At 36.5% G+C, this 13,352-nt stretch overlaps 2 protein-coding genes across 2 annotated transcripts; both read right to left on the bottom strand.

Moving 5' to 3' along the window:
* Positions 1-4,918: 4,918 nt before the first annotated feature.
* On the bottom strand, positions 4,919-9,733 carry LOC140853156 (uncharacterized). The gene is made up of 2 exons (XM_073247245.1): positions 9,311-9,733; positions 4,919-5,428 (listed from the first exon to the last, which is right to left on the bottom strand). Exons 1-2 carry the CDS (start codon positions 9,731-9,733, stop codon positions 4,919-4,921), a joined length of 933 nt encoding a protein of 310 aa, XP_073103346.1.
* A 60-nt stretch (positions 9,734-9,793) lies between these two features.
* On the bottom strand, positions 9,794-10,282 carry LOC109506523 (protein ACCELERATED CELL DEATH 6-like). The gene has a single exon (XM_019854420.1). The coding sequence runs from the start codon at positions 10,280-10,282 to the stop codon at positions 9,794-9,796; it is 489 nt and encodes a 162-aa protein (XP_019709979.1).
* Between the last annotated feature and the right edge of the window lie 3,070 nt (positions 10,283-13,352).

The raw sequence follows: 13,352 nt of genomic DNA, 5'->3' as shown, positions 1-13,352 counted from the left end.
AACACCCTAAGGTTTGGATAAGAGTCTTGGGATGTTGGGAATTCACAAGATGGAGTCCGCCCTAACGTCTTCTTAGTGCCACCTTATCTCCATGAAAAATCCTTTTAGCATGAATTCTTAGGTATGATGTCTTGGACATGGATCCTCAAGGGAAGAGTCTTTTTGTAAGTAAATCATCTATTAGATAGAGTCCAATGTGATTTGAAATTCTTAATAAATCAACTACTTATTGAATCTAAATTTTTAACTTATGAAATCCAATCTGAGTCAAATCAAATCATATCTAATCAAATTAAATCCAATTTAATTTGACTAGGACTCAACTTTAATTATTTGATCAAATCAAATAATATAGCAATAATTACAAATAAATCCTCATATGTCAAAAGAATGCTGAATTATTTTAATAATCATGAATATGCATTGACAAAACAAGATTTCTTGTTTACCTTCATGTCTTATAATTCAGTTGCAGTGCAAAAATAAATTGTGAGCTCCCACATTAGGTGAAGTTTTGAAAACTTGGCTTCTAGGGGGGAATTCCTTTGTTCTAGCCATCTAAAACTTAATTATTTTGCATTTGCTCACCTGATTTGACTGCATCAGTCATCTTCATCGTGCTTAAGATAGGCTTCATGGATAAGAAAATGTATGCTGCATTAAGTTTGCAATGCAATATCTTTCCAGAGCTACTCTTAAAATATCAAAACCATTTGCAGACAGAAAAACTGTACTGCATCAGGGTCAAATTTGAAATGGATCATTTACAAATATGGCAGCGAAAAAGTTGCAGCTTTGTTCTGTTTGAAATAGTTAAGTGCCACGATTGTAGTGCTGGGCATAAAAGCAACTAAAGGATTGCATTACTCAGAGTAGCATTAGAATCCTCTTAAACATGGTATTATGTGGTAAGCACAAATTAATATTCAGATCTGGTGGAGCTTATGGCTACGAGAAGGCAAAAATATCTACTTCCTCGAACGGTTCTCATTTAAGATATTTATTAGCTCAAACTGAAAAAATTAGTCTTGCTGGGAATTAATTAGCGAAACTTTACAAAGGGGCTCTAATGTTTCAGAATTTGACTGAAGGCTTATGGAGAATCACATTTTTGCCCAAAATTTTTTAAAAGCCTAATTCTAAAAGTGCAAGTTGTGATGTATAAAAGGACTGTGCACAGCATGAGAGAATTTAAAGATTCTGAACTGAGGAATTTAAGGGCTTACAACAGATTAAAAATTTAAGATAAAAGGATAAGGTACAAGCCCCCATCATCAAGATATACAAGAATAACATGACTGACATGCAGCACCAAATATCAAATTAGCTAAATAGTTGCTCCTAGAGTTGAAAAGCCTGGAAACTTGAGTTTCTATTGGGGTGCTAGAAGTGGAGGAAATGAAAATCTGAAAATAGGCAATAGGCATCCTCAGATTTTTATAGGTGATTATACCTTACTTGCCTGGATAAAATCTCCAACTTCTCACTTATCAAGAAAACAAACAGACTTCTACGGATGTCAGCATGTTGAAAAATAAGCCCTAGAATATTTTAAAAAGCAAGGAATAGAGGAATTTTGTGACCAATAAGCACATCAATCAAAATAATACAATAATATCATAAGATATACTTGAAGAGAAGGAAAGCAAATTTGTTCATGAGCCGTATGAGCCGTTCTGCAAAGGCAACGACATAGAAATATAGAAAAATTTACTAGATGGAAACATCAATGATCAAAAGACCCTACCATGCTAGGATAGTGAACAAAATCTTGTAAGTAAAAGTTTGTGTTGCAGCCAATCCCCTCGTCGTCTGATCGTCGGGGTCGCACACCTGCAAGAAAAGTTCTCATTGACCGGAGATGCCTCCAGCGGGGATCCCCCTCCGATGGTCAAGTCAGAGAGGAGACTAGGCAACAGTGAAAAATCAGGAGCTCAGCAGGGAGAGAGAGAGAGAGAGCTCAAGAGCCTAGAGGCGCTTCAGAGAGCTTGAGAAAGCTTGCTCAAACTTACCAAAACTGTTGCCTTACCCCATTATATAGTAGAATGCGGTATGGTCCCGCCATTAATAGTGCAGACAATTGGAGAGTTGTCAAATCGTCAGAAGCTGTCAAATTGCCGTTGGTTGTCAAGTCACTGGGATTAATCTATGTCCTTGACAGGACAATGCCCTAGGACGGCCATACCGCATGTCCTTGACAGGACAACTGCCATAGCGGTTGTATGACGTTTGGGCGGCTGGCTGACTATATGTCGGTATTCGGTTGTCGAGACGTCGGGTGATGACTCGAGAACACCGTCGGCTGATCTGATGCCTTGTGGAAGTCGGACGTCGGCTGCCACCCCCGACAGTGAGTCGGTGATACGGGTTGGCTGCTCGACCGGTCGGAAACAGTATGGGTCTGTTCGGCCGGCATACCTTCGTCGGATATTGTCGGCAGCCATTGTCGGTAGTCATTGTCGGAGTCATCCATTGGTCCGGTCGGTAGAGTCGGACGTCGGTCGGACCGATCCGAGGGAAAGTCGGTGTACAGGGGTCAGTCGTTTATTCCAACAGTTTGGATGGGAATAGTGAACAAAATCTTGTAAGTAAAAGTTTGGATGGGAATAATGAAAAAAATCCAAGATTAATACTCCAAACATCAACCCTAACCAAAAAATCATAGGAAAAACTTTATTTTCTCTTTGTTCCAAGAGAAAATACATCAAAAACTGTACCCAAAAAAAAAAAGAAAAGATTGATGTCGAAGACAAATACCAACCAATGGGGATGAGTGTTGAAAAGATGGTGCCTTAGTGATAATGGGATTCAGATCGTCGTGGTGAGCGAGAAGAAAATCGAGCCATGGTGACCTTCGAGCAGTGCAAGCTTCAGAGAGATTTGGAGAACGAAGGGATTCAAAGAGATTAGGGGAATACGAAAGAAAAGAGCTTGAATTGGCAGCGCAGCTAACTTGGTGCTAGCTCATTTCAGGGCTTTTGATGGCAATACACAAAAATAGCTATTTTAAGTATATTTTTTATGACCATTTATTAATAGTCATAATCAATACCTTGATGCTTAATCTTTTATGGTAATTAAAAAATTATCGTTATAAAATTGCCATTAAAAGATATTTTTGTTATAGTATCACTAACTGTTAGTGAGTCCTCTCATGTAATCTTTATAAATCAGTTCAATCATCAATCATATTGATAATCGAATCCTTCTGTAATTTAAAATTGTAATTCAACTATCTGATCAGTTACAACCTCTTATGTATATGATCTCATAAGTTCTATTCTCTCTAATAGTGAGATATACTGTAATCTCCATCACAAATATCATTGAAATTTTTTCAATAGATCGAAATAATTTCAACTCATCAAATGAGAATTATTGATCATCAAAATAATTTTTGTTGGTCTCATAATCCACTAGTGATGCCTAACAGCATGTAGTAGTAATCTAACAGAATAAAAGGAACAAACCTCTTAGGTGTAGTTACCATATGATACAATTTTTTATCATGAGTTCCAACAAAATGGAGGTTATGATAAACTCATCAAATTTTATCATTTATCATATGTAAGATTTATTCAACTCAAGTTCATTTTATGAAATTTTATAGAATTTTTTTTCATTATTCATCCTACCATGGCTATGATCTTCAGAACTCAGTCTCATAAATTATATAGGACTACTGCTTATCTATTAAGATTGATGTATTCCATCTAGGTATACATTCTACTCCTACAACGAATCTACTATAGCTAATTTGTATCGTAAAGATTAAATGACTAGAGACCAGATGTATGTACAGTCAAATTACAGCAATCCCATTGTGAATAGTCGAGGCACCATAAGTCAAGGAACTTGTCATACCATTACAGCATCGAAAATGTCACTAACGAGTAATAGATATCCAAGTAACTTTTTATATTGGTCATGCTCAATACTTTTTTTTCTAACAACTACCTATACTCTCGCTCTAGTATCCCTATATTGTAGACTCGAGACTTATCTATCTGAAAGAAAATGATCCGTGCACCAATATTATCAGATCAATCACTGTCTCTATGACGATCCATCGATCGAGAGTAATTCAGAAATTAATCACCAATGACATATACCTCAAATTCTCAACTCCTAAGAATATGTGTTATCATCTTACAATTAATTCTCTGAATGATTCATGAACACATACACAATATGAATGAAAATAAACTTTCTAAGATTATTAATAAATAATAAGGTAAAGTATAAAACTTTATCATAGAAAGAATAAATATATCTATCCAATTAGCTTTCAGTCAATCTCTTCAATAATTGTTGGCATCAGTTTGTTGACAATTCTAACAATAATAACCATCATTTTAATTAGACAAATATCAAATCTATTGATAACAAAAGCGAGGAAGGGAAGACTGCAGCAAAGGATACTGTTGTGGTGTAGAAGAAAGAGCATTATTAGTCTCACATTGATTGGAGTCAAGAAATCTAGCTTATATAGGAATGGACCATCCTTTCCACGTGAGGTGCCTTTTAGGAGGCAAAACCATGAAGCTCTAAATGATCAAGGTCCACTGAAGCCTAAAGATGGTCATAAGCCAAAACGGATAATACCTCACACGTCGAGCCATGAGCATTTGACTGTGATATTGATGCTAGAAGGAGGGCATCACTCTCCATGGACTATAGTCTGTGGGAGTACACAGATTCCTCCATGACTAGGGGGCTATATTGTGGTGTAGAAGAAAGGACATTATTAGTCCCACATTGATTAAAGTCAAGAGAGAATCTAGTTTATATAGGAAGAGACCATCCTTTCCATATGAGGTATCTTTTAGAAGATAAAACCGTGAGGCTCTAAATGACTAAGACTACTGAAGCCTAAAGATGGTCATGAGCCAAAACGGATAATACCTCACATGCCGAATTATGAATCCTTGACTGCAACAAATATGTATGAGCATTCCAAGCCACAAGCAAGTTGGTGCCACAATTGCATATGGATGCCTATCGCAAATGCAATAATCATACCCAAGAATGTAAGCGAGACTAGTATTTCCCCAAATGTTATATAAAGCGATCGACCAATTCCTGGTTTTATAGCTGTTGTTAAGTAGATATATGTTGCCAAAAGAGAGCAACACATAGAAATGGTGTCAAAGATCATGAAGATCTTAACCGCTGGTTTTCTAGAGAAGACTGCGAGGTCTTCTTCTGGGCCGTCCTCATTTAGATACCCATCAGGTATCATGAAAGCAGCAACAGAGGTCACAACTGCCATGAGTACTGCCACAAACGAAAGATAAATGTGAGAATATGTGCCCAACACTTTTTGCAAAAGCTGAAATTCCATGCGCCAAATATTCTTCTTCACGAAATTTTGTTTGCATGCATCATCTTCAGCGCAAGCATCGCTTAAAACCGAATGGCTTTCATACTGATTATTGGTAGAAAACATTAGTCAAAGTTCACCAGAGTATGGTACATAAAAGAGGGGAAAGCACAAGCTTGAGGGAAATATAAACATGTCACGCCCCGAACCCAACACCGGGTCGGATACGTGATGGCGCACACTCCTTAGAGCAAGCCCTAAAGAATATGCAAGGCTAAAATAAATCATTACAATCTTAACATCCATAACAATTAATTTCAACAATAATTCATAAAATCTTACATAATTATAATTTAAATTTCTTCAATTTTCTGATCAGATACTATGACACTCTATTTATCCTTCTGCTCACCCGTAAATCCAGGCCACAGCCAATCATAAGCATCCTATAACTCTGAGAAGAAAAAGAAAGATGAAGGAGTGTGAGCTTTACAGCCCAGTAAGAATTCCCATATCACACTGATATAGTAATATAGTCTGAAAATAAGGATAAGCAGTAAGATATAAAATCTCATGTTCAATGTCCAGAATAATGCAAACATTCATAAATTTTCTGTCTTGTTAAAATAGATGCATCATCATATGTTAACAGGTAAAACACTTTTGTTCAACAATTATTTCATGTCTTATCTTTCATTTCTCCTTTCATAATCACATGATTTTTAACCTTTTCTTTCTGGTTCTGGACTATCCAATTCTATACCTCAGTCATCATCCGGATCGAATCCACTTAAAAAGTCTTTCAAGACTGTCCCAGGATAAGCTCCTGGCCGGCTGTCCCACGTACCAAAGCCCGTGAGAGGCTGCCCAGGCATAAGCTCCTGGCGGGCTGTCCCAGGCGTGAGCTCCTGGCCGGCTGATCCACCTGTAAGCCAGTGGGGGCTGTCCCAGGCATAAGCTCCTGGCGGGCTGTTCCATATGACAAGGCTAGTCCATACCATATATCTCTTTCTTTTCATTTAATCATTATGTGTTGATTTCATCAAATCAATTCTGTCTTGCATTAGGATCAATTCAGATATATCATATCCATATAATCATGCCATCAATCTCTGATACATATATATTGACATAACATACTCATGCTCAAAATCAAATAACAGTATCTCAGATATAATAAATTCATCGATCTCAAATCCGACAATGCAAAACCAATGATGCAAGACCAACAGTAAAATAGTATATATATACAATAGTGATCATGTACAGGGATTCTTACCTTTATCGGTGACTGATCCAAATACAGAAATCAATGTTCTTCTTTGATTTATGAATTTTTTTAACAAAATATTCCACTCGATATCATTTGCAGATGATCATCTCTTCGTAACCCTGATCAATATAAAAATCACATATGGAGAAAATTACCGATAATCGACCTGATAACACAAATCTAGGATCTCTCTTAGGATTAACCAAAATTAGGATTTACCTAAGTATCTGGATCCTCCACTGATCCATAAGACTTCTAGAGAGAGAAAATTCATGAAGAGAGAGAAAAATCTAGAGAGAGAAAGTAGAGAGAGAAAGTGAAGAGAGAAATCTTCGTATCCTTCCGATGAGGCACTCATGATCGAGATCATCAGAGGTCCTATCAGGGTGACTCAATATGAATCAAGTGTTACAATTTTGAATAGAATCGGACTGGGATCAGATCTACCGCATGAATTTCGGAGCAATCTCAAATCATCTTATTTTCATCTTCAAGTTTATTCTAGGGTTCATGATGCAATCAGAGAGGAAGAAAAGATCCTAGAGAGACAAAATCCGTAAAGAGAGAGAAAAGTCTAGAGAGAGAATCTAGAGAGAGAAGGTAGAGAGAGGAGAGAGAAAAGAGAGAGAAAGAAGAGAGAAAGGAGAGAGAGGAAAAATTCTCTCCTTCTTCTTCTTTTTATTTTATTTTATTTTATTTTTTTATTTTTATTTTTCTCTTTCTCTTTTTCTCTTTTTTTTTCTTTTCTTTTTCTTTTTCTTTTTCTTTTTTCTTTTCTTTTTCTTTTTCCTTTTTCTTTTCTTTTTCTTTTCTTCTTCTTCTTCCTTTCTTCTTTTCTTCCCGCAGCCTCCCTTGGCTAAAACAGGGGAAGACCGATGAAGTCTCCCTTGGTGGCTCGGGCTTCGGCGAGAGGGTGACTTGGCCGGAGGTCCAACAACGGCGGCTGACCATGCAAGCTAGCCGGCGACTAGGTTTGGCTGGCGAGCTTTCTCCCCTTTTTTTTTCGAAAAATAGGGGATCCATCCCCTTTCTTCTTGATTTCCGATCATTGACCGATTGCCGGCGGTCGAGAACTCTCGAGGAAGAGAGATAGAGGGATGGCGGTGCTGTCCTAGGGATAAGATGCCGCAAACGGCGGTGCCGGCGGTCGGAAAAAGGAGGAAAGAGCTCGATCGAACAGGGAAAAACAGGGTCTTACCTTTTTCATGAGTTTTTCCGACGATCCCGATGGCCGGCAAGGGTGTGCGAGCCACAGAAAGAAGGGGAAGGAAGAGGGGTTTTATAGGGTGTAGGGGAGGTCGAATCCGCCTCGGATTCAACCTCTCCACCGGTGATTTGGGTGGAAGAAGACTCCCAGCGGGAGTCTTCTTCATTCCATTTTTTTTTTTTTTTTTTTTGTAAGGCTTTGGGCTTTTTGGGTCGGGGTGTTACATTCTCTCCCCCTTCAAATAATTTCGTCCTCGAAATTAAGTTATGTTGTTTGTGATATCTATTTCAAAGTATACATTCTTCATGTCATTCTCAAGCTTACGATAATATCTTATATATTATTATTTCTCATGATCTTGTTATAACAAAATTATTTAAAATTTCAAACTCATCTCTTCTTATTGATTTCTCAACTTTTTGAAGAACTGTAATATTTGGACTTGTATTAATATACCACCCTTATTTGTCTAATACATTCCACTCGAAATTTATAATTATCTCAAACTACTCTTGATAGAAAAATAAAGAAAGGTCGAACATTGGACACTCTTCACGATTATCGATTTCTTTCTTCTCTTGACCTTCCAACAAATTTTATATGTAGACTCTCATCTTAAGAAAACCTCAATCTTCTATATCAGTCCAAGTAACAATATTAGATAAAAAATATGAGATCTATGTCAGGACATTCTAAGTTTGAACTAATATCAGAACTATCAAGCTGTTAATAAACTTGAGATATCTAAAATTTCTTGGCCTTATCTACAATGAAGCAACCTACTAACAAAAATTATCCGGCTATGATCAGATTAGATCAAAATTTATAGCATCCTTTCATTATCAATAAAATCCTTCCTTATTTGCAACTAATGTATTCCATCATAACTTTTGATTTAAAGGATTAATATTTCTAATCAATTCAGACCATCACGCTTTTGCTGCGCACTCTGATCTCAACTTACCAAATTATATAATTATATCAAAGATAAAAATATCCTTTTTTTGTTAGATCGATCCAGAATAGATCCAACCTTCAAATTTCATATAAGACTTAGGACAAAATTTTAAGTTTCTTCATCTTTACTACCTTTGGGCATAGCATATAAAAATTAAATCTTGATCTACTTCCTATATTTGAAATCATTGTATAAGTTTCATCACTTTTCAAGAATCCAACATGTCTAGAATTAATTGGAGTTAATCTTAGATTTACCTTACAATCATTTAGATAATTTCTAAATCAATCTTCTTTTTTTTAAAAGAATTAATTTTAACTTGACAACTAAAAGAACTCAAGCCAACATCCTTAAGTAGAATCAACTTAATTATTTCTTATAGAGCTCTCTTCATCACAACCCTTAATATTAATCGATAAATTCATACAAAATTTTGTCCCTGTATAAGTCATTCAAAATTTATCACTAGCAAGAAAGATCGTTGGGTGCATAACAGCCGTTCGCCTCCGTGATGAAATATGCGAGGCACGCGAGTCAAAATGTTCTTACCCATGCGGAGTCTAGGGCTGGCTGTTCGTCCATGTAGAAAGATTGTGGAGCCGTGAGACCCCGACTGTCAGTGACACACGTGTCTACTCTCTTAATTCGCAAGAGTTGTTGGAGTTTGTCTGGGTTGTGTTTCTCGACTGCTACGCGCAAAGACGTTTTCCCCTGCCAGTCCCTTTGGTTTAATAGCAGGTCAATCCCCTGGGTCATCATCAACAGATGCGCCACCAGCTCCTTTTGGCATTCGATGGCAATATGAAGAGCATTCCTGCCCCCTCCATCAACGGCATCAAGAGCATCTGGGCATCTCCTGAAGAGCTCGAAGAATACATCCACACGATCCTCGCTCGCGCACAGGTGAACCGGTGAACGTCCGTTATTACCTCTAAAACAAAGTTTTAGATCTCTTGGGCGAAGAAATCTCATGTGTTACCTCGGTGCCCTCCGATAACAGCAGCGTGCAGCGCGGTTCGGCCGCGCGGCCCCCTATGGTCGCAGGGATCGCATTGCAGAAGGTGCTGCACGATCGCAAGAAATCCCTTCGTCGTGGCCAGATAGAGAGTCTCCTCTTGTTCGTTTATGGAGGAGGCCAGCTTTGGCGTGCCCGTTGCGCAGGGCCGAGTGAAGGGCGTTGTTGCGATATCGATCCACCGCCCTCAGCAGCTCCTTTACGTCGCCCCGCCACACATCGATCGCTGGCGCGAGCCCCAGAAACAAGACGACCACTCGGTGGCTCCCCAGAATCGCAGCAGCGTGGAGTGGGGTCTCGCCATTCTGGTTTCGCACTCGGAGGAGGGCCGGTTTCCGCGCGCAGATCTCCTCGACGAATTCCTGCTGCTTGAACGTGACGGCGATGTGACGCGCCGTGTTGCCGAATGGAGTTACACCACGGCGTAGGTCGGCATTCTCCTCCTCTATTTTCTTGAGGAGATCAACGTCACCGTACCTTGCCGCGTCCAGCAATCTTGGATCCATGGAAACTAAACAATATCGGACCGCTCACGTATTATAATTTCGGTTTATACGCAGTCTGCTTTACTGTAATGTTTTTTTGATGCCTACTCCATTTATATCTTCTTTATTCCCCCAACAAAAGCCAGCCTCAGTTTTGTCGATACTTACTCAAATCATATTCCACATTTTAAACCAACGCCAACCTCAGTTTTGTCGATACTTACTCAAATCATATTCCACATTTTAAGCCACAGCCAACCTCAGTTTTCTACTCAAATCATATTCCACATTTTGAACCAAAGCCAACCTCAGTTTTCTCGATACTTGACTCATGTTCCACATTTTGAGCCACAGCCAGCCTCGGTTTTCTCGGTACTTAAATGATATCCCACATTTTGAAAAGATAGAACTAAAGGATTTTTGTTTTGTTTTTTTTTGTTTTGAGAATGCGGGTGATGCCCGGGCCCACGTCCTCTGGCAGCGGACGCGCGTCCTCACCGCGCATGCCCGCGTGCGAACCGACGAGAAAAAAAAAAGGAAGAAGGAACACTGTGGAACCTTCTCCCTCCTTCTCCCACATTCTATCCCTCCTCCTCTCTCTCTCTTCTCTCCCTCTCGTGCACGCCTTCTTCCTCTCCGTGCTCTCTCTCCCGCTCTCTTCCGCGTTCTCTCTCCCTCTCTCCCGCTTTCTCTCTTTCTCTCTCTTCTCTCCCTCTCCCTCTCCCGCGCCCTCTCTCCCTCTCCGTGCTCTCTCTCCCTCCCCTGTGTGTGTGTTGTGTGAGTGGGAAACAGAGAGGAGAAAGTAGAGGAAGAGGAGAAGAAGAAGAAGAAGAAGAAGAAGAAAAATCCCCTTCTTTCTGATCGCTGACGTGGGTGGTGATCGTTACCATGGGTGAGCTCTTGGGCAGATGATAATATTAATCGTTTCTTTTGTATTATCTGGAATGTTATCAGTTAAGAATTAATGAGGAGGTATTATAATTCTTAGAACGTAGTTAATTTTTGTTAGAAAATAAAGATTAGATGGTATAATTTTTATACATAATTGTTTCCTACTATAAGTTAGTAGTTGATGAAACGGGTAATGGGGGTAAAGAAAAAAAATAGAAATTAAAAAAGTATTGTAACAAAAAAATTTGAAAAAATAGGTGTTTTGTGTTTGGAGATGGATTGAATTTGTTCAGAATTAATCTATGAATTTTAATTTCATATTGATTAGGTAATTTAATTTAAAATTTTAAATAAAAAATATTGATTTATAAGTCAATTTAAGAATAAAATTTAAAAATTTTTGGATAAATAATTAGTAGAAGAAAAAATGAAGAAGAGATTATTGTGTCCTCTTTTTTTTCTTTTTTTTTTTAAAAATAAAAAATTTTGAGAATTAGGACAAGGCGGTCAAGAGAAAGTTGTTTAGAAATAGTACAAAATATTATTATGATTGGTTAATTTAGCCATGGTTTTATCAGGTTCCGAAAAACTGTAATAGAGTGAATAATTGTTTGGCTGTCGGCATCTGGAGATAATAGTTATATTTTATGATTAATTGATTCAAATTAAGTAGGTCTTTATGTTATTTTTTGATACAATTCGAATAATTATAAGTATCTCTGATATATTATCATGATCGATCTAAATTAAATAAATATTATCATATTCAATTAAAATAATACTAATTATTATAAAAGTATTCAGATCTGATAATGCATGACATTACTATATATCATTTTTATAACATAATACAAATTATGATAAGTGACATTTATATTTTATTATGTCCATCTAAATCAAGTGATAATTATTTTATTCATCTGGAATGATACAGACTATTATATATGCTATTAGATCCGATTGTGCATGAAATTACTGTGTATCATCTCCTTGACATGATGTAAATCACTTAATTGATTTTTGGTTCAATTATTCCTGAAATATATATACAATGATGCATTGATTAGTGAATTGAAGCTTATGAATTGAACTCGATAACTTTACATGCTATGATCAAATTAGGCTTGATAAATTATGATTATAGCATGTTAGAATATATGTATCATAGCTGTATTAAGTTGCAGCAAGTTATATTGAAGTCATATAAAAATGTATCGAAAAGAGAAGAGATTTTTTGGACTTATATATAATTATTGATATATGCATCATCAGACTTTCAACCTAATGTGTATGATGTCTGGACTTGAGATACTCATCACAGGATATAAGTGCAAATTTGAGATCCCCACTACAGAGGAAAACATGAACTTGAGATCTCTACCATAGGGATCTCTACTATAAGGAAAAGCATAGATTTTTCTAAGATCCCTTGCGACGAGGGCAATCATGGCACCACAGTAAAGACTGAGAGTGAAAAGAAATAGATACCATACTTATGTCATTATAAAAAAAATAGAATATTAGCGATAACTAAATACTGTCGCTAATAGTCGTTTTATCGTCGCTTATAGTATTAGCGACAGGTATATCATCGTTAAAAATCTGACGAAAATAATCTCATCATTAATTACTATTATTAGCAATGATAAATTTATTATCACTAATAATGATAATTAACGATGGTATTAGCAATAAAAAATCATCACTAATAATTTTAATTTATTTTTTAATTAAAATATTAAAAAATTATTAGCGATGGTCATTATCGTGGCTATTGTCATCACTAATAGTTTTTAATTTTTTAATAAAAATTTTAAAAAACTATTAACGACGGTTTGCTAATATCATTGCTAATAATTTTTATTTTTTTTAAAAAAAATATAATTAAATATTTTAAAATTTATTTTAATCACATTAATAAGTAATAATATTTTTTTTTAAAATCTATTATAAATAAAATAATAATTATTTAACATAATCATAAATATAAAATTAATTAGATTATATTAAAAATATAAATTATATAATTTTATAAATTTATATTGCTTTATAGGTATCAAAATTACATACATATCAAAAAAAATCATGTAAGATCCTCTTATCATCCTTCTCATCTTCATCTTACTCCTGTACGTCTTCTCCAATAGCCGATAGAAGAGAGTCAAATATTCCAGCATCCTATAATGAAGAAAGATAAAAT

The sequence above is a fragment of the Elaeis guineensis genome, chromosome 13 (genome assembly GCF_000442705.2).
Source record: "Elaeis guineensis isolate ETL-2024a chromosome 13, EG11, whole genome shotgun sequence".
Classification (NCBI taxonomy): Eukaryota; Viridiplantae; Streptophyta; class Magnoliopsida; order Arecales; family Arecaceae; genus Elaeis; species Elaeis guineensis.
The sequence above is the reverse complement of the archived record's forward strand: the minus strand, read 5'-3'. Positions and strand labels throughout refer to the sequence as shown.

Excerpts from the sequence above, each read along its gene's own strand:
- LOC109506523 (XM_019854420.1), bottom strand. The coding sequence starts at position 10,282 with ATGGATCCAAGATTGCTGGACGCGGCAAGGTACGGTGACGTTGATCTC.
- LOC140853156 (XM_073247245.1), bottom strand. The coding sequence starts at position 9,733 with ATGAGATTTCTTCGCCCAAGAGATCTAAAACTTTGTTTTAGAGGTAAT. Across the intron at positions 5,429-9,310 it reads CAGCCCTAGACTCCGCATGG|TATGAAAGCCATTCGGTTTT; the intron begins GTAAGAACATTT and ends ACCAATAATCAG.